This window comes from Haliotis rubra, unplaced genomic scaffold (assembly GCF_003918875.1).
Source record: "Haliotis rubra isolate DU_JTF1 unplaced genomic scaffold, ASM391887v1 Scf127, whole genome shotgun sequence".
In the NCBI taxonomy this organism is placed as follows: Eukaryota; Metazoa; Mollusca; class Gastropoda; order Lepetellida; family Haliotidae; genus Haliotis; species Haliotis rubra.
The window spans coordinates 1440756-1467701 of NW_025765192.1; the positions used below are offsets into that span (position 1 = coordinate 1440756).

General features: G+C 37.3%; 1 protein-coding gene across 1 annotated transcript; it reads right to left on the reverse strand.

The window, feature by feature from the left end:
- Positions 1-349: 349 nt before the first annotated feature.
- On the reverse strand, positions 350-25959 carry LOC124266635 (transmembrane 9 superfamily member 3-like). Its single transcript, XM_046701436.1, has 15 exons — positions 25746-25959; positions 22870-23065; positions 22402-22524; positions 17896-18056; positions 17395-17472; positions 16779-16910; positions 11286-11452; positions 9467-9561; positions 9058-9188; positions 8446-8585; positions 7500-7568; positions 6740-6886; positions 4766-4849; positions 4375-4451; positions 350-2994 (listed from the first exon to the last, which is right to left on the reverse strand). Exons 1-15 carry the CDS (start codon positions 25824-25826, stop codon positions 2927-2929), a joined length of 1749 nt encoding a protein of 582 aa, XP_046557392.1. The 5' UTR covers positions 25827-25959; the 3' UTR covers positions 350-2926.
- Positions 25960-26946: the final 987 nt, after the last annotated feature.

The window sequence follows — 26946 nt, forward strand, 5'->3', positions numbered from 1 at the left end:
ATTGCTGCACATTTTATGGGATATTCTCGTTTTTTCAATTATACATAAAACCTGATTCTCACTGTGTGTCAGGTATATAAACATGAGAATCAGGTTGTGTGTAGAACTGAAAAATAGATATCCGATAAAATATGCAGAAATTTTGGTCTTCGCATTTCTTGTAAATTAGGGTGAGTGAGTTTAGCTTTACAGTGCTTTTAGCAATATTCCAGCAATATCACGGTGGAGGACACATTGTGCCCATGTGGGGAATCGAACCCGGGTCTTCAGCGTGACAGGTGAACGCCTTAACCACCAGGATACCCAACCACCCCTTTGTAAATTAGGATAAGAAAAGACAACAATTCAGTGTATCTTACATTTTATTTCTGCAATGTAGCTGAACACTTACATAGCAGATATCAGTAGAACCCATGAGTACTGACACAACTTTCAGTGTGTAGCATGTCTGTACATAGCATGTTGAGATGAGACTACACAATGGTCAAAAAATATGTTGCAAACAGCAACATTCACCAAATTAGCTTTCAACCCTTCAGATATTATTGTACACTATAAACATGGTAGAATAATAATCCAAATGTTAAGAACCATTTAAAAAATAGAATATATGTACAGCTGATCATCTACCAAATTATTACATCTCTACATCAGCAACACTTAGAAAGAGATACGAAATGAGACGTCGATTTCATGTCAATTTCTGTAATACACAACTTACTGAGCTGTTGAGGAAATACCATGCTGTTGTTAGGACAAACAGTATCAACACCCACGATATGACCGAAGGCCATATAAAATATGATGCTGTAATGAAGATTACACATGTTCACAAGAGCATACCAACTGTGATCAACTATCACCAAGTGTGACAGCTATGTACATGATGAATCAGATGCTACCAACTGCAATTCATCCCAATGGATTGGTCAGACATTCAGCCACACATAATACCACCCACTTACCCCATTCACTCTATGAACATAGGCCTCAGCTGAGTAATGGACATTAAATACATGATGCAATGTTGGGTTATGGGCACGAATTAAATACACGCCAGCTACTATTATGTACAGATCATGTGCATTGTTTGTACAAGTTAGAAAACTCAATGAATGTCAAAAAAAAAAGGGGAGAAAAAACATAAAAAAGGGTGGTATTGGCAATTTCACCAAACCCAATGAAACAAAGTTAAATCGGACCATACCAGAAGCAAAACATGCCAGTTAATCTGAATTAGAATTTCCAATAATTAAATGAAACAACACTAATTTGTACAAGCTTATTTTGGCCCTTCAGCTCCTGCAACAACAGCGCTGGAGTGTTGTAGGCCTGAATGTTTCCACATTGTGTACAAAGTGCCCAACCAAGGCAAACTGACTGAGAAGTCAGTACTATTGTACATTTTGATAACAGAAAAGCTTACTTCATGAACAATTTCAAAGCTGCATCATGAACAAATGTCTTAGCATGTGGTAATTTGGGAACGGATTCGGTAAGCACATAAAAAGCATATTGTAAAAGAATGTTGTAAGCGTGCAAGTACCACAGATCTTGGTCCAAGTCTAACAGATTTTCATACCACACATTGTACGTAACCTTGCACCAAACACATGCAGTTCATGCAAGCAAGACAATTGAAAAGACGACATAACATTCTGTCACTGCTAGAATAGGTAAATATTTCAACAAAACATTTCAACTAAAAATTATAAAATCAATGGAACTTGCCCTCAACAATATACATTACAAACAATTTTCCAAGGAATCCTTATGATTCCATCCCTTTTTCATTGTGTGTGCAACATCACGATACACAAACCTTGTTCAATATTCTACAACATTCCAACCTCCAAATTCACTTAGATCATCTCAGCACATTAATCAGTTTTAGACACTAATTCTTCTGCATATTAACTATTCTGCTACTATTTAACGTTCAGATAGCAAGGACCTTTTGGTCGTATTTCTACTACCTGCTATCACAGGTTTCTATTGCAGTTAATTTGAATCAATACCAGCTTTCGAAAAATACCCCAAGGAACTGAGTCAAACTGATGTGAAAATTTAAATACATTTTAAAAACAGAATCCTTCACTAGGCGTTCCGTTGGGATCAGAAGAAAATGATCGAAAATTTACCAAAAATATTACGGAAAAATCAAAACATATTACTCTCACATATCCCTTTTCCATTTATCCAAGATACACAATGTGAGACACTGATCATTTTTTAAGTTTGTCCTGATAGTCACACATAAGCAATACTATTTGTATCTGTCTCACCACACATTTAAAGGAGGAGCTATCACAAAAACTTTACCTTCCATATCATAAAGCTTGGCAAATCTTCATGATATGTTGTATCACAGGATTTCAAAGTTTCTTTCCTAAATATAACTTTTTTCAATAAATAAGATTTCTTATGATTTTTACAAGCTTGCTAAGTAGATAGTTTTAGATCTATATACATGTTTGGGTTTTTCTATGGTTTTTATGTGTACACAATTAACCTACAGAATAGCTACAGCTAAATTTATAGAAATTATGTCAAAACCAACAAAAAGTAACAGCCAACAAAAAATAAAGCCAGTACATAACTATCAATTTTCCCAATATTAGAATCATCCCACCAACAGTCTACATATCCATGCATTTATTGTATTATGTGGTAGGAGCGATGAGATAATCACAACAGCTCCCATACATCAACCAGGCCTTGTCAACAGCCAGTCTCCAATAAAGTAACAACAACCATCAAGTGAATCTGTGCTGCATGTGGTTTCTCAGGTCCGTCTATCCACTGGTGACATCCAGACTTGTACTGACTAAGATGTTGCTGATCACCACAGGACCTTCTAAGCTTCCCTCCCCGGTGCTGAGTTGTGTGGGTTGTTTCTCCACCATACACACACTACTAGGCTGTGTCAGTCAATTTTCACTGTAGAATATATTTTCCTCACAAACTGGCTGGTTCCTACATAGCCGAAGGTTCCTGCAACACATGATTAGAACAACGATAAGAACTTGTTTGTGATAAAATCTGTGTCCAAAATATCCAATTAAGCAAATAAACAGTGGGCATCAATTGTAGAATTCAAGAAAAAGTGTATTGAAATGTTTGAAAATGTAACTTTCAAACTTCATATAAAATGAATATCATTTTGGGATAAATGCAATGGTTGTATACTTACCTGATGCTGCACAGTGCTTCAGTTTCCCTACCTTAGCCTAACAGACAGTACTAAACAGAGGGACAATATAAAGAACAGATTGACAATATGCCCCAGTACCCCTGAGTTATCTATCTTGGTCCATGAAACCTCAGTTTTTTCACCGTATCAGTATTTCCGTTATCCAGAATATTCCGGACTTAGATTGGTACAAAATTAGAATGTCCTGTAATTTCAAAGGCTGTTGGTGTTGTCAAATAAAAAATAGCAGTTTTGGAAAACCCCAGGCTAAAAATAGTGGCATTGCCTCATTGTGATAGCCTCAACGTTTCAGATTGGTTGTTAGGGTGCAAGGTCTCATGCACAACGAAAAGCGTGAACACATGACCGTTAAAATTTACAAATGACCGGTATTTACAAAGGCTAGCCCGTCACAATGTCCAACTGTAAAAAAATGCCAGCAGAAACACTGTGTATGATGGAATGTGTGTTAGGTAAAGGCAGGGAAGCACTGTGTAGCATCAGGTAAGGTAAAACATAACTTTAAATAAAAATAAATTGAACGGTACTTTCTTACTTTACTTACACAACTTAATTTTCACGACTTTCTGTTTACTCCATTTCATTATGAGCGAGTGGCATTTAGCACCACTTTGAACAGTATTTCAGTTACGTCACAGCATGGCAGAACAAGGGTTAAAGTGAAGCATGTCTCAGAAATTTACTTCAGTATGTGAAAAGCCCTGGTATCTGCCAGCCTATTTCAACACTTTTGATAGCTTCTAATGTAAATATATGGGCTACAACAAACTGATGGTACTGCACAAAAAGGAATTATATTATACTGGGTTTCCAAGATATTTTAATACACGACTACCACTTGAGGCGAACCAAACCTTGGAATTGTGTTGACAAAGAATGAATCTGGGATTTGAACACATTACTGGTTGGTTGGTTTGTTTAATGGTTGGTTTGTTAAATAATTGAGTGATAAACAGCATGAGCACTAATCTACACAATTGGGATACGATGACATGTGTCAAATAAGTCAGCGATCCTAACCACCCGATCCCGTTAGTCGCCTCTTACGACAAGTATGGAACCCATTACTGGATGATTCTGGCACAAAACTGCACTGCCAATTGCAGGTGTTTTAGAGAATGTGGTCCTGCACCCTGACCAGTGAACAATATTCCACTTACCGCACATTATCCCAAGGGCAATACTAAACAAAGCCATGTACCCGAAGTAGAAGGCTGTTTGAAACAGCCCATACATTCTGCAACAAACAAATATAAACTTATCAGTGAAATGACACAAAAACCAAGAGCCTCAAGAAATAGTCAGTCGAACTACCAGCACAATGTTGGCGTTGCTGCGATGATACTTTTTGCCTCTATATATCAAAAGGACCAGAAGTATATATTAATATATCCTTGAAGGCTGGCTTTTGTAGCCCCTTTATAAGCTTAGTAGCATGAGAATTTCTCTTTTATGAAGATTTAAAATGTCACGCAAGGATTTTTTTAGATATCGATTATCAAAGATAATTTCAACAAAAAGGAAAAACTACACCTTAGCATCATGACTTACTTTGTTTTGAAGAAGAAATAATAAAATGAGTAGAGATAGACGTATCCTGAAGTTGAAGCTGCAGCTAGGAAGCTGGTCCACTGCCTGAAACACAAAGGAGTTGTTCTGTAATCATACATGCTGGAATCATACATGCTGGAATCATACACGCTGGAATCATCCACGCTGGAATCAGCTTGACAACACAGGCTTCTGCTTGTAATGTGTGGTTCATATTTAGGCACATAATAGCCAGTGACTGAATTTGATTTTACACCACTTCTAGCAATATTCCAGCAATATCACGGAAGGGGACACCAGAAATGAGCCTCACACATTGTACATATGTGGGGAATTGAACACTTTAACCACTAGACAACCCCACCACCCCTATGGCACATAACACCAGAACAAATATGTGATCAGTATGTATATGTGAATGCATATATGTCTCCCTGTTCAGTACTAAGTTTGAAATCACTGATGAATCAGAAATCAGGGTTCAAATAATAATCATCATAACAGAGATCAACAAGTAATAGTTTTCATCCGAACTGCTGCAGCACAAACTATTCATACTTAAGTTGTACATATCCAGGGCTGGAAATAACCCATTGCCCGACGTCCGAGTCCAGTGTTTTTTTCTGTCGGGCAAGCACATTTGTATATCACACTGTACCGTGTCCAGTTGACTTTCCAATGTTAATTATGTTGTTTATTTACAAAATCAGCAAGAAAACGGTCGATATAGTGGAAAAATTATCAGGGCAAGTGACATTACATGTGCCACTGTACCGGAGTACACTATCAATTTTAAAGTTATTTCCACCCCTGATATCTATTTACTTTTACCAGTAAACATCTATAAAAAATATCACAAGGTAAAGTGGCATGTGAAGCATTAAGAGAAAGTCCTTATAACACAGGTAGGCTAACTAAGGCAATCACAAAACTGATTATCTCCCTTTCATCACCTGAATGCTATAAATGTTGTTTGGCACCATACTGGGTAATATGACTACTCAGTTACCATGGCATGTGAATAATCTGGACCAGACAATCCAGTGACTGACATCACTTTATGCAACTGGTAAACGATACGATAACATATATCAACCAAGGTAACGTAAATAGAGAATACTACATGAGGTCTCATTACATACGAATTATATGAAACGAGTGTCCTTCCTATGGTATCTGACCGAGCGAAAGCGAGGTCAGGAACCATAGGAAGGTCACTAGTTTCGTACAATTCGTATGTAATGAGACCGAGTGTGGTATTTTATTTATTACCCTGTCTTACAAGCATTAAATTGACAAAAGAGCTTGGTTTTGGTATTGTTGTGGTTTCAAACCGAAACCGGTTTCATAAAGAGGTTGCGGAAGAATTTTGTTCTGACGTACACTTTTGCATGACGTCACACTGTATTGACGTCACTACGCCGTTCTCATCTGTCCCCTTGGTAACCGACGTCACGATGCATGTCAGTTGTCATCGCCTCTCGTACAGCCTCCTTCAGTAAACTACTCCGTAGCACCCCGTTTCTTGGTTTGCAACTGCTTCCCTCGGCTAACATCACTGGTGGAAACATTGCGTTTATGTTTTTCGACGGATATCATGTCTCAGTTTGACTCACAATTAAACAGCGACACGGCAACATTCGCAATGTTTACATGCCAACAATGCATCTAAGTTGTAGAATGAACGAATTCACACGTTTGTTATGAATGAACAATTAGTTCCGTCACAACATGACCTAACTGAGAGGTCATAGGTTATCCAATCAAATCGTTAGAATCTCAGGTCAAGTCGTTACGACATAGGTCAACGCGATACGACACTCGTGTGACGTACGAGATTAGTATGCAACTCCCCATACATTGACCACGTGGGTAATAAATACAAATTACTTCTAGTCTTATGACAAGTATGGGCTGCTAAAGGCTAATCCAGACATTCACTGAAGTTTCCGATTTTTGATTGCATGAACTTACCATCGATAGTCCTCCGCATTTAACAAGAAGTAAGTACACACGATGGTGACACACACGGTTACGATGGCTAGTATGACGAACACAAGGAACATGAAGCCATACACGTAGTATATCTTGTAGGCCCAAAATGAGGTGAAAATAAAATACCTGAAACAGACAGACATAACATACAATATCCGGCTCTAGGTCAACTGTGTAGGTCGATTCATGCAATAGACACCCTCTCAGAACAAAAGCTGATATCACTGACAGTCAGAAATCAGGGTTCAAAAATTAATCATCATGAAAGGGTGATGACTGTATTTGAATTATATTAAAAAGAAACCCTCACATGTAGCAACATGGGTTGCTGAAGACCTATTCTACCCCGGATCTTCACGGTCGTCCCCATACAGAGTAACAATCTTGAATTTAAGCTTCGTCATCTTAGTTTGTAAAATTCAGCTATGACAAAGTTCACTGAGTTCATAGAATTAAGAGCTTAGTCCAAACAAGGTCAAAACACAGACCAAATTTTAAGACATTTTGAAGGATAATGACCAAGTAATGAAACATCTACATCCAACGGTATATCTGAGTTTGATTATCAACTTGTCAAAAGTATCATGGTGGCTGGGCATATCTCGGTTTCAACATACCAATGACGGCTATCAAATCCTTTGTGTACACGACTTCCAAGTGAAGAATGGATCTTCCAAGATTTATTTAAATCGTTCTAATTTCATGATGGATATCATTGTAAAGAGGGCTTATCACTCACATTTCAATAAATATAGAGCCAAATGGCAGTACTCCTCCAAGTACCACGATCACTCCGGGCTCCATGAACCTGGCAACAGAATATCAGTGTAAAGAAACACATTTGTAACAATCTGGAACATACTTTGATTTTGAGTATTTCACTTTCCTCTGAATTACATTTGCTAACAACATTAATTTGTCTCAATTACAAATATTAAACTACAGAGTGCACATTACTACAAGAAAGTGCAGTTAAAATCTGAAGGTACCTATTTGTTAGGGGTGACTATTGAGGGGGAAACAACTATTGTCATAGCTATAGTCTATTGCAACATACTATTGCAATATTTTTTCTCTCCTTGAATTGTCTCATTTGAAGTCATTTCCCAAATGAATGTATGGTTTATAGGAAATGAAAACAAGCTGAAGTAGTTTCGGTCTCTTAACTGACGAAAAACTTTAAACCCAGATCAAGTTTGTTAAGAGGTAACAGGGGCGGATAACTCTAAATGAAAGTGAATGAATCGGGTACTTCCTGTATTTTGCACTGCGCATTTATCAATGGAAGTCAATTTACTAAACTATTGATACATCGATAGTTTTTCGTTTCTACCATCAATTAAACGCTATTGGCGACTCAAGAACTGCAATGTATCGATAGTTTGATACATTGTTACAGCCCTACTATTTGTATCAACAAAATAGGTTGATAAAAGTCTCCTTATGGCGACATAACTTCAAATAGGAGTATATCAAATCCAGATTAAATTCATAATGAGCTTGTATCAACACATAAGCCATTGATATTTTCACAAGTTTACTGACTAAACACTGGAGCAATCTAAACAGCACCTATACATCTCCACATACATAAAGTCTTTCATTTTAAGAGACAACACATTTCCCTTGGATATATTGTTCAAAGTAATATTCATGAGGTAACCCGTCAGAGGAAACAGACTCACCATTTTTTCTCTGGTATGGGCCTGGGTACCGCATTGATGCGGCAGGGGTAGTTGGGTTGGCCAGCAAGGTTCCTGCCCAGCACTGTGCCCACCAGGGTTAGGGGGAGTATCACAAAGATGCAGATACAACTCACAGCAACCTAGAAATATATGCAACATTACTACATACTCAAGGATCATGAAAGGTTTGTAGAAAAAACATGTTTAACACTCCCTTATCCCATTACTTATGTCAAGTTACTTGATTGATTAAGAATTCCATCCGATAACAGCAGAAGGTACACTTTTATATCTATCAACATCCACAGTACGTAAACTCTAAAAGCATGTTAAAGCTGGGAACCATGATAATATATGGAGACATCCGCTAAATGAACATGAATGGGAATGACGATATTCAACTCAAGACCTTATGTCTGAAAAAACGAATTAGGATATGGACTTCAAACACTAACATTTTACAGTATGCTGTTTTGAACCTGGTCACCTTAGAATTTGTTCATGCCAATCAGTGACATTCATGTATGAAAAGCCTAACATTGTCTGTACGCAAGAAACTACCAGCTATTGTGTTGCAAGTGATAACTATGAATGAAGGTTTGTTTTACTTACCATGGTGCCAAAGGGGATGGCTCTGGAAGCGTGATAGTAGATAGCGATGAAGTTGATGAAGAATGCCATCCCACACACCAGCGAGGGAAGCAGGAAGGCACTCATAAGCATCTGCTTGATCCACACTTTACCTGATACACAAGTCATTACACACTAAATATCACTGGTACTTAGTTACTGGTATCTGCAATCTACAGAACATATCATAAAATGAATTGAAATGGAAAAACTATCAATATATCTAAATTGTCAGCACATGCATTCTTTAAACAGGCAATTGTTTCTTTATTCTACTTGTATCATTATTCATGATATTGTTCGAAAAAGAAGAATCCTTTCTCTCATGGAAACAGTCTGTTCATTATGAATTCTTTGTATGACACAAGAAGACATGAGCAAGTGGACTCACCTCCCATCCTGGCATAGAGGCCACCTCCACTGTAGCCGTTGACAGGGGCGGTAGCAGCATACACAAAGATGGCAGTGCTGAGCAGTGACCCCCTCCTGAAACAACACATTCTTCAGTGAGATATGTACCTTACACCACTCAGTTTAAATCAACTGTGGGACTGATGATCCTACAGTGTTTGTTTAACTCTAAATTGTCTTGTCAAATGAAACTGACATTTCGGACTACTTTTCAAGTAATTTGTTTGTGTGTTTGTTGTTTAATGCCACACTCGGCGATATTCCAGTTACATGGCAGGGATTGACTTGGGCCGCGATATCGCGATTTTCTCGCATCAATTGCTATAAAATCGCACTTAAATTTATCTGCCGCGATTTAAAATCGCATCCTGCTCACCTGTACGATTAGAAAAAATAAAGTGTTTAAATCTATTTTACTGAGAAAGGCTTTGTCGTTATTTTGTTCTGTCAAAGATATTCCTATTTGTAATCTTCGAAACATAACTTCTGGTATGGAACTTCGAACATCGCTACACAGTGCTGTACAAAACGAGCTGCGCTGCAAGGAGTATGGTAAACTCTGAACCTCGCAGTACTGTGTTGTTTATGCACTGTGCGACGCTGTACAGAGTTTGCCAATAAAATTGCTTCTTACAACTGCGAAAATATTCTTGGCAAGGGTGCAGTGATATTGTTGAAGTTCAGAGCTTTCGACCGATACCTGCCATCAAACGAATTGCCTCACATGTTATTCTTACGCAGCTTCCAAAACGGAGGTATTTCCCACTGTTGTATCACGTTACCGAGCGGAAAGCCACTGGTATCGGGAAACAGACGACCATGCATATTATTTCAGAAATCTGTTTATAATAATTTTCCCATTACGTAAAAATGAAAATATAAAAGAAAAAGGTAAGGGGATATTATGACATGTTACAAATGGAAAAAAATCGCCGCATTTTTTGCTCCCTTCGTGGTTTAACTGGACATTATGAATGTGTAAGCTTGCATTTTCATTAAATATTAACTTATTTACGTTGAAGTTGTATTATTTGAATAATATGATTAAAAATAAATTTCATATTTATAAACAGTAGGATTAGACCTTTCAAATGGTGAATGATATGTAGTAGCAATAATGTTTTGCAAGCTGATATTTTCCTTGATAAACATAGGCTTCATCTATGACCTCAGAGTCTCTGGGAACAAGGTGTCATGGTAGTAAATGCCTCTGGTTGACTGGTGTTGAAAGAGTTAAATACATATGACAATGTCCTATTTGTCGTTTATTCCTTTTCTTGTGAACGATCATGAACAGTTAAATCTCATAAGATTTGAAAAATCTCATGTTTTTGGTCCCATGTGAGATTTTATGTCATATCTTTTCTGAGCCAGGTTTATCCCTGTATGGTGGCGGTCTGTAATCAATCAAGTCCTGACCAGGGCCTAGATTTTCGAAGCTCTCTTAGCGCTAAGATAGTCGTAAGTGCCATTCATTAACATTAACTTACGACTATCTTAGCGCTAAGAGAGCTTAGAAACGGTCTGTAATCTAGGCCCAGAAAACCAAGTGATCAACATCATGAGCATCAATATACACAACTGAAATACAATGTCATGTGTCAACCAAATCAGCAAGCTTCAACACCAGATACCTTTAGTTGCCTCTTACAGGTTGCAAACATAGGTTGCCGAAGGTGAATTCTAACCTGGATCTTCAGTGGTCAAAAGTGAAGTTGTTCAGGTAACTAATTACCTGTAAATGTAATATACTACTTTTGTTGAGTGTTTCATGTGTGTACTTGATTGCTAGCACTTACTCGGTGTAGAGTTCTCCGACGATGGCGAATGTGATGACGCAGATGGAGACCATGCCGATGTGGTAGCCAGTGCCAATGAGGGCAGAGAACATCATGGGGTGTGACGCTGGTCGGAATACATCACCATGAACCTGCTTCCAGCCATACTCATCACCAAGGTCCTTTTCCTGTTAACAACAACAGAATGGACTTGAACATGTTTTCATTTGCTCAGACATACAAGAAAATGTTTTTGCTTCAGATGCTAAATCAGAAAAAGGACATTCATTATTTCTCTGGAACGAGCTATGCAGGGCAGCAATAATTAGTATGAATATCAATAAATGTTATTTTATCCGAGAACTTATCTAACCCTGTTCAGCAAGATAAGATTTGAAATCACTGACAGTCAGAAATCAGGGTTCAAATGTATTACATCATAACAGGGATTTCACAGTTTGATGTACAATTCACAGAAGGGCACTAACCATCTGATGGAATTACCGTTTTCATCCCTATATACATCCTGAAACAAACTGGATTTCACATTTGTTTTTAGAGCTAACAACCAGAAGTACAGAATTCCATGCGTAGCTTCCTGTTTCCATACAGAAGATGCTGGCGCAAATGTAATATGTATTTAGAACAAGCAGTTGTCACAAAGGTGATAATCCCCAGCCGCAAATTATGAAATCAAACTTAAAAAGTAATAAAAGTGAAGGTCATAGTTTAAGATGAAGTTCAATGTCAACAAAAACATGACCAGTCAACCTCTTGCTATCTTGTTCTGTAGTTGTTCAAACACACAAATATTTTCAAGACTCACTTTGACCTTGACATGGTGCAGAGGCCCAGATAAGCTGCGTATCCGGGTAAAATACGCATAGAAAATTTCCAATTAAGCATTGAAAAATAATTGTTGCGTACCAATTACGCATTTAAAATGTTAGATACGCAAAAAGTTTAAAAGACATCGATTGCTATCATGTTGTACTGTTAGTATAGGACTAGTGTTGTACTGTCAGTATAGGATGAGTGATTTTTTATGAAATCATTTCCATTATATATCTAAGTTGGTTTTGATTAGGTATGACATAAGGCAGAACATACCTGTTTAGTAAACTTACTCAATGACATAATACTTAACTTAGATGAGTAAAATGACTGAAATGCGCACATATTTGAAAGAAGTGGGTAATGGAAAATGAAATACCCACTCAACATTCATAATATCGACTCCCAAAAATACAGTGGGTACAGTACCCACATGAGCTAAATCTTATCTGGAGCTCTGATGGTGTATGAAATATGCAAAAAAAATAGTAATAAAGAAATTGCTTATCAAAAATCATTCAAGAGAAGTCTTGAAAGTCTATGAAGAAAATCCAGTGAATGGTTCTTGAGATATCTCACTGACAAGCTTAACATGTAGGTGAAGATGCTGAATTCTTCAAAGGGTCACTGCGACCTTGAAAATTATGTCAAGGTCACCAAAATCGACTGGACCCTGTGGCTTCCCTAGATAAAGCCTGGTGTCAAATATGAAGAAAATCCAATGAACGGTTCTTAAGATATCTCGCTGACAAAGGTAAACCGTTGTCCCTTGTGACACTGAAATGAAGGTCAAGGTCACCAAACCTGACTGGAACCTTTCGCATACTGTGATGAACATAGGTACCAAGTACGAAAAGAATCTAGTCAGCGGTTCTTAAGATATTCCAATTCGTCCTCAGCACGGACGGACAGACGGAACCTAATACTATATTCCACTCTTCGCGCTAAACGTGCGGCAGGGGATAATTATCAAAACATAGTTTTCCAAAATAAACTATTTACTAGCATGATGATTAACAAAATGTTTAACCCCAGACATTTGAAATGATGTTTAGAAAAATGTAAACATCCAATCCTGTTCAGCAAGATAAGATTTGAGGTCACTGACAGTCAGAAATCAGGGTTCAAATGTATTACATCATAACAGGGATTTGGAAAGCAGAACTGAAAATCTTACAGAAAATCTTATGACTCATGACCCATTGTGAGAAAAACAGATCTGTCTCAAAGGGCTGACAAAATACATATTCCATGGAACGGTGTCCAATTATCAAATCGTAATTGAATCATGTGGAGGCTGTGTATGCACTATGTTCTAAAATACTGCATTTCGTAACGTTCTAACTAACAGCCTGAAAATTACGTGGGAACCAATCAATCCAGTGATTGATGTGATAAGCATTGATACTGTCACCATGGTCAGGGTAACTAACTATGCCACAAACAGGGATTTTCCTTCAGTCCTGTATTTGACGGTCCCTGGGACTCACACTCTTAATTTTCAGGGGTCCTTGACTACAAAATGGGGGTCCCCAACACTTTAATATTACTATTAATACTATGTTGTAACATTGTTGCAATTCAGTTACTGATATTGTATTGTGCATCATGATCATCACATTGTTACAGTAATTAAATTGCAAATGATACCATAACCCGGCTAGTAGCAGACTCGGTGATAACTTATTGTCACTTGACTGAAATTTAAACAAAAGTATTTGGACTTTTTCTGCATCCATGTAGACGCACTATTAAATTTCATTGCATCCATTGTCAATTTTTATGTGTGCAGGATGCAGGAATTCGCATCCAGTAAGTCCCTGCACAAAGTTTGACCAGCTGATTGATGAAGTTAGTCTTACAACCCAAACATGTTGGTGAAGACACATTCTGGCACAGGGAGGATATTATAGGCATCATATAAATGTCAGACATAATCATGAACAGGTGTGTCCAGGTGCGTCTAAGGAACCCTAGCTTTGAAAAACCAGGATGCCAAACCATTATCTAATGTGGGCTGAAAGTGTCACACAATTTGATGCTGAAGGAAAACAATTGTTATCCTAACAAAGGGGGAATTCCTTGTTTGTTTGACCTTTTTTTATTCACAGATTTTGTAAAAAACATTGTTGACAGGGATAATATGAGCATTTGCCAGGCAATTTACAAATGAGGCTCAACATTCTTTACTTTTGAAAAAAAACCACACCTTAAACTGACCAAAATAGGTTGGTGAACATTAAACACCAAGGCATTGTGTAAACTCTAAATAAGAAGGGCAATGCTATATATTTTTTTCCCTTACTCTTTCCGAACCGATTATTCACAAGATCAAACAATCCTTATTTCTCACACACAACTGAACAGAATTTATTGCTCTTCACCGGGAATCAATCCCATAACATCATGTCAAGTATCCATATATCCCTGTTCAGCAAGATAAGATTTGAAGTCACCGACAGTCAGAAATCAGGGTTCAAATGTATTACATCATAACAGGGATTTCATATTTTGATGTACAATTCACAAAGGGGCACTAACTCTCTGCTGAAATTGTTGTTTTCCTCCAAAAATACATCCTCAAACTAATCAGATTTTATAGGTCTTATTTTTAGAGCAAACAACCAGAAGTAAAAACTTCCTGCCCAGCTCCCTGATCTTACTGACACACATTTTATGTCAAATGTTTAGGCATTTATGTCAAATGTTGATTCAGTCAGTGTAAACAAAGTCCGAGACATTTTGTGGAGGACGGGTTAAATTTGTTTGAATTTTAGCAAACCATTGACATAATGATTATAACCTGATTCAAGGTGTTTTACTTATATTTGGAGGACAGGCTAGATTTTGGCAGGACTGATATGACCTGATATAACTTTTTCTACATCTTTCCTACACTGATGATATGGATATAACTTTGGTTACTACCACAACATAGGTAAATTTACTCCTTTCTTTCTATCCCCAAATACTGTAATAATTAGTTTGTAAAAGTAACACTTTGATTTTACAAAATTCTAATGTCTATTTCACATAATTTTGTAAGAGCTAAAAAACGGGGTTGAGAAATGCCACACCTCGTCACCTGTACCCTCTCAGCAGCAGTTGAGAGTTACTAACATTTACTAACCTCAATACTGATAACATTAAAGAGATCTCCTAACAAGCCTGGAGTGCTTCTGGCACAATTTACGATTAGATAAACTAACCTGGACTGATGGCCTTGGGACAAATAGCAGCAATGGTATTTAGAGAATTATCATAAACATAGCTTTCCCAAATAAACTATTTCCTAGCATGATCTTAGCAAACATCACACTTCTAAGCCCCACATTTGAAATTATATGTTTAAAAAAATTAACTATGTAACATCACTGTATAAATATCCAATCCTGTTCAGCAAGGTAAGATTTGAAGTCACCGACAGTCAGAAATCAGGGTTCAAATGTATTACATCATAACAGGGATTTGAAAAGTAACCATGTCACGAAATCTGACCAGCTGATCAATGAAGCTGGTCTTACCACCAAAACATGTTGGTACAGGCACATCCTCGCACAGGGAGGATATTATAAGCATCACATAAATGTCAGACATATTCATGAACATTAAGGTTCTGTGTCAAGGTGCATCTCAGGATTCCTATCTTTGAAAAACCAGGATGCCAAAGCATTATCTAATGTCGGCCGAAAGAGTCACACAATTTCATGCTGAAGGAAAACAATTGTTATCTCCAGAAAATGGGGGAAGTCCTTGTTGGTTTTGGCCTTTTAATGTTTACAGATTTTGTAAAAGAGCATTGTTGACAGGGATAATTGGAGCATTTGCATGTCAATTACAAAGGAGGTTCAACATTCTTTACATGTTATAAAGAAAAACACATTAAACTTACCAAAATAGGTTTCTAAACATAACCACCAAGGCATTGTGTAAACTCAAAATAAGAAGGGCAACTCTATTTTTTTCCTTACTCTTTCTGAACTAGTTATTCACAAGATCAAAACAGTTCCATATTTCTCACACACAACTGAACAGAATTTATTGCCCTTCACCGGGAATCAATCCCCAAACATCATGTCAAGTATCCATATATCCCTGTTCAGCAAGATAAGATTTGAAGTCACCGACAGTCAGAAATCAGGGTTCAAATGTATTACATCATAACAGGGATTTAATATGCAGAATTGTATGTAGCACTCTAATTTCACACTCAGAACATAGGTATTTAATCTCAAAGGTTGGTGTTAACAAATCATTATTTCAATACTGTATGTAATGTTTCAATACTGTATGTAATGTTTGATATACACCAATGCATGAACAGCAGTTTTTAACTATGCTGCAGCAAATCCATCATTAATAGTGTCATCAACCCACCAGAACTGTCAATCTTGTCCAAGTTTTGTAGTCAAACCACTCTTTTCCATCCATTGTAAGATCAAATTGACATGTGTGAGTAAGTGAATAATAATTATATCTAATTACACTTGTTCAAGGTGTATCAGTATTAACGGACGAAGGCCTGAAGTGCTGCAGGCGTTAGACATTACCACTAAGGTGAAACCTACAACTACTGGTAAGCACCTGACAAACCTTAATGAATAAGGTTTTTATGCCGCTTATAGCAATAATCCAGCAATACTATAGTGTAAGAACATACATATTATACATGGGACATACCATATCATCTAGGTCCTCCTCCTTGCTGTATCTGGCGTAGTCCTTGCGCAGTGTCCTCATCAGGATCATGCTGACCAACCCCACCAAGAAGATGACCATCATGAAGGAGTTGAAGATGCTGAACCAGTGGATCTGAAATACACAGAGTTGTATGTGTACACCATTCTTTAGGCAGTATTCCTCGAACATCAGTGGGCACCAATAATGGCTTTAGACATAGTGGGGAATCAAACCTGGGTCATCAACAACAACCCAATAATTTAACCACTGTACTATGACACCATCCTTAGTCATAAAGAGCACTGCCATAGAAGGCAATATGAAACAGTATAGTGGAGGCCTGGAAGTGATTGAGACCAGACAAAGCAGTGGAAAATAGCATCAAAAAGCCACAAAACAGAGATTCTGTTGGCGCAGGTTCCTTCACACACACTGGTTGGATAATCTAGACGAAAAAATCCTGAAGTTCTCCTAAATGTGAAAGTTATCATTTTAAGTACTTAACCACACAACAGATGGAACTTGCTATTTAACTTCGTACTGAAGCTTTGTCTGATATGAATATCTTTGACCAGCAAGATCAACCACACAGTGAGAGATGATGGATAAAACTTACTCTGTGTTGGAAGAAGTTGGGGTCAAGGTACTTGTCGAATCTGTCCTCAAACTTCACCTTTGATGTATGCCATTTCACCTATATAACCAAACAAACCTTGTTACAAATATGTTACATGTAGGGGTTAATCATTACATTCCAGTTTAGACTTCAAGACCTGTAGCCTAAAATGCTGTATGGTGTTACTAATTGTACAGATGAAAACTTGAAATGAAAGTACAGTTGACAGTAGCAAATAGTAAATAACAAGATAACTCAAGTTATTACACTATCAATCATATGTATTAGAAATTCCAAAATGTTCAAGCAACATCCTGTACATAATCCAGTCGTGACAAGCATATAATTGATTTGAGAATCACAGCCATGTTGTCAGGCTAACACATAAGATAACACAAAACACAGATATTGAGTATGACGTTCTGATCTACACCCACTTTACAAGAAGTAGTTGTATGTGTGTCTAACTTTTATACAAAGCTTTCCTAAACATCTACTTACCTCATATGTGAATGAAATCTTCTTGTTGGGAGCAAGCTTAACCTTAGCTTCACTAGTAAGATTGACATCAACAATTTGTTTCGTGTTGTAACCGATGTCAAACTTCTTGTGTGTCCAGATATACAGACCATCTCCACTCTCCTCGATCTCACCAACAATACCTGTTGACAGAATCAAACTGTTAACATTAGTAATTATTAGGGCTGGCTAGAAGGAATGAGAATTCCCAAATATCATCAATAGAAAGTATTGTTGATGATTATGTAAATGAAAATTGTGTAACTGATATCTTGCACACTATTTTGATGAAATAACGCTTCAATTTACACTCTACACAAAATGTTGTGTCTCTTCCGGACTGCTTTTAAATTATGTTAAGAATGTTGCTCTTGTCAGTAATCCATACATATATGTGTCATAGTTCACCTGTTACAAGAAATATATTGATTTCGGTTCACATTAATCAATCTCTATATCTATAGCCAGCCCTAGTAATTATCATTAGATCAGCTGAATCAGGCTATCTGCTTTGTGCCACCTCCTTTTCCTGAGTAGTACACAACTGCTGAAAGTTTTTGGAAACTAAACTACAGATCCGATGTCTAATAAAGAAGCAACCAGACGTTATCTTTATATTCACAAAAATATGACCACCAGCTCCTGCTCAGAAAAAAATTAACTTGAAATCACTGATATTCAGAAATCAGGGTTCAAATAATAATACATCATGACAGGTGGCTGGTGTTTTATTTCAGTTAAGCTTACAATTCAAGTGTTTTGATGCCATTAATTATTTATTCCCTGACAGAATCTCAGGGAGCTGTTGGTGTAACAACTTCAGAAACGACCTATTGAAGTCTGCATCTTAACAATGCTCAACAAAACCTTGGAATGTTTCCGGTAAATACAAATAACCAGATATCACTGTGATGCCAAACATTTAGAGCTTACTTTGTTGCTTCAATCCAGGATACTAATGAAAAGACATTTCTAGGATTTTTTCAGCTTTTCTTTGAAGATCACATATACTCTAAGGGGTACAAATACATAAATCACTAATTGGCATCATTATAAATGAAACCCCGTCATTAAAACTACTCATTTCAATCTTTAAGTAACTCAAATCGACCTTTTTGACAACAGTGCACAATTCTCACCCGCGAACGAAATCTCAAGCAATCAGAGCGGCGCGTCTCTGTGACGTCATATGAGGAATAGATATGAGGGCTGATGCAGAATTCATGTACATTTCAGGGGGTCAATTATCTTGTTTACAGGTTAGTATAAAACTGAAATCGTGACAACTGTTATGAAAAATTAAAGCTATATGTTCTCACAATCTACTGTCATTTGATTTTGTCTCCTGCTTTGCCTAGTTTCTGAGTTACAACTATATATATTTTATTCAGAAATCCAAAACTACCAAAAGGCCCCAGTACGCCACCAGATCTATATATGTGCCAAGTTTGGTGAAGAAATAGTGAACGGTTTTAGAGTTCTGCTCCGGAAAAGAGCACTACCACTAAGTTCAGTCTAAGTCGAACTTGTTGCCATGGAAACGCCAAAAATATTTTATTCAGAATTCCAAAACTACCAAAAGGCACCAGTACACCACCAGATCTATCTATGTGCCAAGTTTGGTGAAGAAATATTGAACAGTTTTAGAGTTCTGCTCCGAAAAAGAGCACAACCACTAATTTCAGTCTAAGTCGAACCTTTTGCCATGGAAATGCCAAAATATTTTATTCAGAATTCCAAAACTACCAAAAGGCACCAGTGCACCACCAGATCTATCCATGTGCCAAGTTTGGTGAAGAAATATTGAACAGGTGTAGAGTTCTGCTCCGGAAAAGACAAATGTGCATGGACGGACGGACGGACGCACAGAGTCCATTTTAATACCCGACAAAGGTTCCCATTTGGCATTTCTTGTGGAGTAAATACTCAACATTATAAACATTGATCAAAGGATTAACCGATAACACGCCGATTGATTAATTACTTTTATCTTGCACAGCAGATTTGTCAAAAGGTAGTGTGTATGTATGTAGATTTACTAATCTATACTGAATACACTGTCGTGTCTGTGTCTCCGAAAAAACGTCCTTCTTTCAAAGGATTAACCGCCAATACACTGATTGATTGTTCATTATTGGCTAACTAAATTACTTTTTTTAAAGACAGGCGGACATTATGCAATTAGTTCCCATGTGTGCTATCTTGGATGACCAATGAGACTATACACATGTGAAATATCTGAAACGATATGTCACATTTTCGTATATTAGACTGTTAAAAGACACATCACTTGGAACAGCTGTAGATGAATGGCATATCACTCATTTTTGTGGATATTGATGGATACATTCCTCAAACAAGGTAATAGCCTGACATTGTTCCTATAACTTTAATCTATTTTAATTTTAATATTTGCATTTTGTTTTTATTCATTTGTCGTAGCATTCAACAGAATCACTGTTTTCGCCGTGAAGTGTAATGAGACAGACAACATACACTATGATGTGTGTGCGAATTATGATTCACATTGGCAAACTATAAAATGTCACTGTCATATTACAGTCATGTTATAAATTCACTATAAGTATCAGCAGATCTTCTGCTCTTAATTTAGTTTCAAAATGCATACAAGTATGATAATAAACTAATTAGGATTATAAGACCAAATATAAAGACGTACATTGACTAGTATCTACATACTGGTGGTGACGTTAACCATGTGAATGTAGCAAGAAATTTATCGTGCAGTATTGTGACTTCGACCCCCACCTCGCTTTCGTGGAAGAAATCGTTGTTATAAGTTGTGTCATGCAAAATCCTTTTGGTCATGATTCAAATACATATTTAACTACGAGTAGAAAGTAGTTTTGATTTTCTAACTTGATGAAAACAAACCATAATCTCATTAATTCTAACAGACTTTAGGCCGTGACTTTACGATTTTCAAAATGGCGGCGCTGTGTCGCGAACATCCGCCAGTCTGAGGATAAATGATATTTAGGTTTGTTTTCACCGAGTTACAAAGTCAAAACTACTTTCTACTGTTAGTAAAATATGTATTTGATTGATGGCCAATAGGATTTTGCATGACATAGCTTTTAATATAGCAATTTCTCTTGTGGAAGCGAGATGGGTGTCAATATAATACTAAATACTTTGCTTACAGTATTATTGTCACTTCAACCACAACCTCGCTTCCGAGGAAGAAATCGTTATGTTACAAGTTGTGTCATGGAAAATCTTTATGGCCATCAATCATATACATATTTTACTACAACTAGTAAGTAGTTTTGATTCTTTAACTTCCGTGAAGCGACCTGAACACAAGTAAGATAGAGTTTCAGGCTTCCACAACGCTCGCTTTGCACTCACAAACATAACCCATTTAGCACAAACTGCGGGCTCCTGTGGAAATCTGTGCATGGCAACACCATCGCCCGACCCCTAGGAGCAATTTGACGACAACGCAATGATTCGGCATGTCTTCGTTGATGTCGTAAATAATCAAAATGACGAGCTTGCTACACACTTTTTATATAACTAACTGAAAATCCTTCCTCATATGACGTCACTGCAGTGCTCTGGCGACAGAGTTCAGACCTGTCTGTGGTTTCGTTGACGGGCGAAAGTGAAGCAGGCAACTTTTAATCACTCGGTACTAATTAACCACAAGTTTTCTAAGAATGAATTTGGTGTTCCGCATAAGACTAACCACAAATCTTTCATATGTAATAGTTAAAAGAGTACAAAACAGCCCAAAGTTTATTTGTTCTTTAACATTTGTGTATATCTCTACCAAATGAAATAATCTACCAATAGACCACTTTTAATATACATTACAGTCAGTATCCTAGAAAATGAACTGATTTGAAAACCTGCATATTGATAGAAATTTAACACCTAAGAAGATCTTACAGGAGCAGGTTGGAAGTGAAGAGTTTGCAAGATTCATAATAGATTCATCCGAGTGTTACCACCAAAATGTGAGGTGAATCAATGCTGAAAGTACTGATTTTTTCTCAGCTCCATATGTCACACAGGAGGTGTGTGAGGTCCTGTGCATAGAGCCCAGGTCACAAATCAGTTACAGTTAAGCAAGGTTGGGGGTGGAGAGGGCTTGGGTGGGTAACTGTGTGCGAGTTTCTAGGACTTCAGTCCTGCCCAACAACAAAGCATGTGATACATGTGGTCTCACATTAGGCAAGTGAGTTTGTTCAAACTTGCCTCTGTTCACCAAGCAGAGAATGGGTACCTGGTGAAATAAGCTGTGAGAGCTTGGATTATCCAGGGTAATAATCAGATTGTTCACTTTGAGCAGAATATCTAGCCTGGAAAAGGTGTGTTATAAATATTCTCATTATCACAGGCCAACTAATACAAAACAAAAATTCCTGGTCCTAAAAATCCAGGTAATCTACTGTCATACACAGTATATCCAATATATCTTATTCTTGACCAATTACAAGTGTTAGTCTGAACAGTTCTTACCCCATATAGGAAGATCATCTATGTACATCTGGTACCAGTAATGATTCTTCACAGCATAGCTGAAGGCTTGATACTTCTCCTCGGACAAGTCCACTGAACAGTATTTGGTCTTGGTCACATCAGCTGTAGTAAGAAAGATTTTCATCACATCAATCATTATGTCAGAGTTATGTAATAGGATATTATTACTTTTATATATAGGGGAGGTTTTCCCTGCTCAAAGTAACTTGAAGCAAATCACTCCAAAATTCAGAGATTCCAAAATCAGGGTTAAAAAACCGAGCATCACACGAGAGATGCATGTACAAAATTGCAAGCTGTGAATTCTAAGATAAGTTTGGTAAGTTTCAAAGCATATGGCAAGCTTAATGAAGGCAAACAGCTTAGAAAATAAAATTACAGCACATCAAAAAAATGTATGTTGCAACATGTATCAAACACACACAGTATGATGAATACAACACCTACCCGTGAAGTCAATGTCAACCCCACTAAATTCCAGCTCAACTCCAAGCAAGGCCTCCCCAAGTGTTTCATGGTAATGACTAATACTCTCCTTAGGTCCACGGCAAAATGGGAGAGAGTAGTACTCGTACGTCTCCTGGCGATTGTGATAGGGACCCACAGTGTTCATCCATAACACAACCTCATCAGCCTCACTATACTGAAAATAATAAGGAAATATATCAGCACTCAGCATGTACACCAAGGGTGATATTGTGGACACACCATCCATAAGGCAGTGTTGTACCAAAGGATGTTAATAGATGGTATTGCAAGATACCCTGGCTGGTCTTTGATTTAGGGGAATGAAACGAGGAGTGGTCGGCTTGGAATCAGTATACCAAGTCAGACAGGAGCTTCAATTTCTTACTGTCTCATGAAACAGGCTGTCTTCACTGAGTAATCCATTGCTACTAAAACACAACGGGTAATAAAATCTTCAACTTGCATTTAACGGGTTGATAACTTTTCTAAATTCAAAGGAAATAATTTATCTACTAATTTAGTGTGTGTGTGTGTGTGTTTTTGTTGTTTTTTTTACAGTGTAAATTATGAACTAATAACACATTAATCAATGTGTAATTGTTTATTCAATAAAGCTTGTGGCCATCATGACGACTTTCTCTATCAGAATGGTCGATGCCCGACGGTGCCGGGAAAAAACAATGGTATCTGAAAACTTATTTAATTCATACCGCTGGGCACCAGAATTCAAGGGTCTGTCGGGTAATCGGAACCACAACATTCTATTTCTTAGGCCCAAATAGAACCAACATGGAGAGACATTAGCTGTGTATTGATGATCCATTTAAGTTAGTAATGTTGAACACAACATTAACATTTCTTAGCTTTTGACATACGTAAGCAGAGAGGTGGAGATAATCCTGCCAGGATGGGTATTTTGTCTGCGATATGTCCAATGAGGATGAAAGGGACACTGATCTAGAGCAATTCCCCGGGATTGATTGTTGCTTCTGTTAGTTTTGTACCCGGATGATATCCCAGAATTCTTGATTGGGCCAACTGCAAGCGCAAATGGCAGTAGAAGGGCGTATCCCTACATTGATCAACAAAGATGAAATACAGTTTTGTCTGGGAATTCATTGGAAAATAATGTCTTTTTTCTCATTTATATTTCCATCTTGATTATTATGATAACAAATCAAAACCTGTTGAAGTTTAACTTCATCTGCCAGTGGAAAAATATACATCTTTATATTTTTGCCTCATAATCCCAGCATAATTAATTTATTATTATCTGTTTTAGTGAATTTATGAAAAGGCTGTAATATCCTGTAATATCTAGTTGATTGTATTTAACACACACGCCCTAAGTGCAACCTAGTGCATGTTGTTTCAGGTTTTTCACAAAGTTTATAGTCTCATTGGTCACCAAAGATAGCACACCTGACAACAATTTATATGATTTTCACCTTTCTTTAAATAATTTAATTTGACTATAATGAACAGTCAATCAACATATTGGCAGTTAATCCTTTGAAGAAAGATAAGAGTAATTGATCAATCAACACGTTATCGGTTAATCCTTTACTCAGGATAATCAGGATTAAGGTAAAGCTGAGAGTCAAACTTATAACCTACTGGTCCTAAGTTACATTGTTCAGAGACCTGTGAACATCCGGGTTAGAATTGGTCTTCAGCAATCCATGCTTGTCAAAAGAGGTGACTAACAGGATCAAGTGGTCAGGATCGCAGACTTGGTTGACACATGTCATTGTATCCCAGTTGCACAGATCGATGCTCATGACGTTGATCACTGGATTGTCTGGTTCAGATTCGATTATATACACACTGCAGCCATATAGCTGGAATATTGCTGAGTGCGGCGTTAAACAACCAACATTGTTCAGAGCCTCTGCATAACAAATTTTTCACCTTGGGCCTGCCAGTTTGACAGTTGAAGTACACACCATAGATAAATACATGGTATATGTGAACAACTGCATACATTTTACTACAATAATGATAAAAAATGACAAGCAAACTATTCCAGTGACTTAAATGAAACCGACAACAATAAACATATCAATTTCAGAAAATTCTAACATATATCATTTGCATTTTCGGTAATCCTGTCTTTGTCCCCTCTCCCATGCACATTAAAACAGTAATGTATTTAACATGAAAATGGGTATACAGGTAGATACGTGTTTGCATATCTTGAAATGCATAACTAGATCATGGAAGATATGCACTGAAGTTAGAAGCCATTGCATACATAGTGACTACTGGGATTCATAAGTGATAAGCATCTGCCCAATAAATCCTATACCGTAATGAATACACAAACGCACAGCAAATAATCAGTGTAAGGTCATTTCATTTGGATTAAAACAATCAAGACAGGAATGATTGGGAGCAGGATGTGAGACTCCAGTTTATAATCATGGGCTTCGTAATCATAGCAACTGCATGTCCACGACGCAAGATTCCAAAGTGAAGACATTGAATATTCCTTCAGCCTCGCCATCAATACAAAATGAAGAACATGTACAAAATGACTAGATGAAACATCAACGCAAAGCTTATGACAACATTTGGATTTTTCGTAAACGGGTATTTTCTTCCGATGACGTTTCACATTAGGCGGATGTCAGGACGAATCGTCAATGTTGACAACCAAAAATACAACAGCATTCGTCCACATGAAACTAATTATTTGTCAGCTCACTTGATGATCAAAATGATATTAGGTCTTTATTTGCACTACAAATCGAATAGCAACAACCCTGCAAAACTCATCGGAACGACGCAATACTGCATAAAATGCCATGTATCACACAAACGTATATCACCGGCAACCGACTAGGTTTACTTACTGTATGGTCGTGTTCGTCGCATCCAACTTGACATATTGCAGCTAACACTAGTGTGACGAATTGCAAAGGTTTAAACAACATGCTGAAAATGTTTTGGGGAGCAGATGACAAAAGGCAATGGCGATATATACAGATTTTCTTAGCTAATTTTGTCGATCCAAGTTGACAAATATGGCCGCCTCCATAGGCCACGTAGACTCCGCTTGGTGGCACTGTTCAGGGGAGCTCACTCTTTCCATTCAACAGTAAACAAACATGAATAAGGCATGTCTTGGCACGTCATCCAAACAAATTAAGAGACCCAACGATCTCCCACGGCCAGAAGATAAGATGAAAGATCTTTACGAAACAAGCCAACAGCCTTCCCGTAGGCACTGCATAGAAAAATGCAATGTCAAGGGGCAATATTTCCTTCACAGATCTAAATTAACTGATAGAAACTGATAAGGTTCGTTATATAGAAGTAGGGTATGCATACGTATGTGTATTGCTATTTGTATACTTGATTCCAAGGTAAAGGTCACAGGCCCTTGCGAAATAATATTGCAGGAGTTCAATTATTGATGACGTCACTTGAACAATTTCATTGCGTTAAATAAAAATTGATAACTGTACTTAAAAGTAGTTTTTAAAAATATATTATTATTAGAAGACGCCCAGAGTAGATTTGTATCCAGCGAAGGGTTTAAATATTATTTAGGATCGATGAATTGATTTCTTAAATCAGGAAAGGCAAAACATACGAGTGTAAAATGATATTCATTTTCAACTAGACTGATTTTGAACTGAACTGATACCCATTCATCTCCCCCATTTCGACCATAGACTGATGGGAACCACATCTTTTCTGTCAATTGTGAGCAATATACTTCCATCTGTAAAACAGTTGTGTCAGTTGAATATACCATTTACCTTTGGTTTGTTTATTTTGACGAATGTCATCTTTTATGTTAAAATCAGATACACGGTTTGTAAGCTGTGGTATGAAAAGATCGATATATTAACATTGCCCAAATTTTTAATGATCCAGTCGTATCCAACTGGAAACGAATATTTTATCTCAATCGCCTATGACGTTCGGTTTTTATAAGCAGTCTAGTCCACACTGCATATGGCCAATTGGTTCGCCAGTCGGCAGCCCACTATTTCACTCAATTTATCTATATTACCTAGGTGATAAGTACTAGGTTTTTGTTTCTGC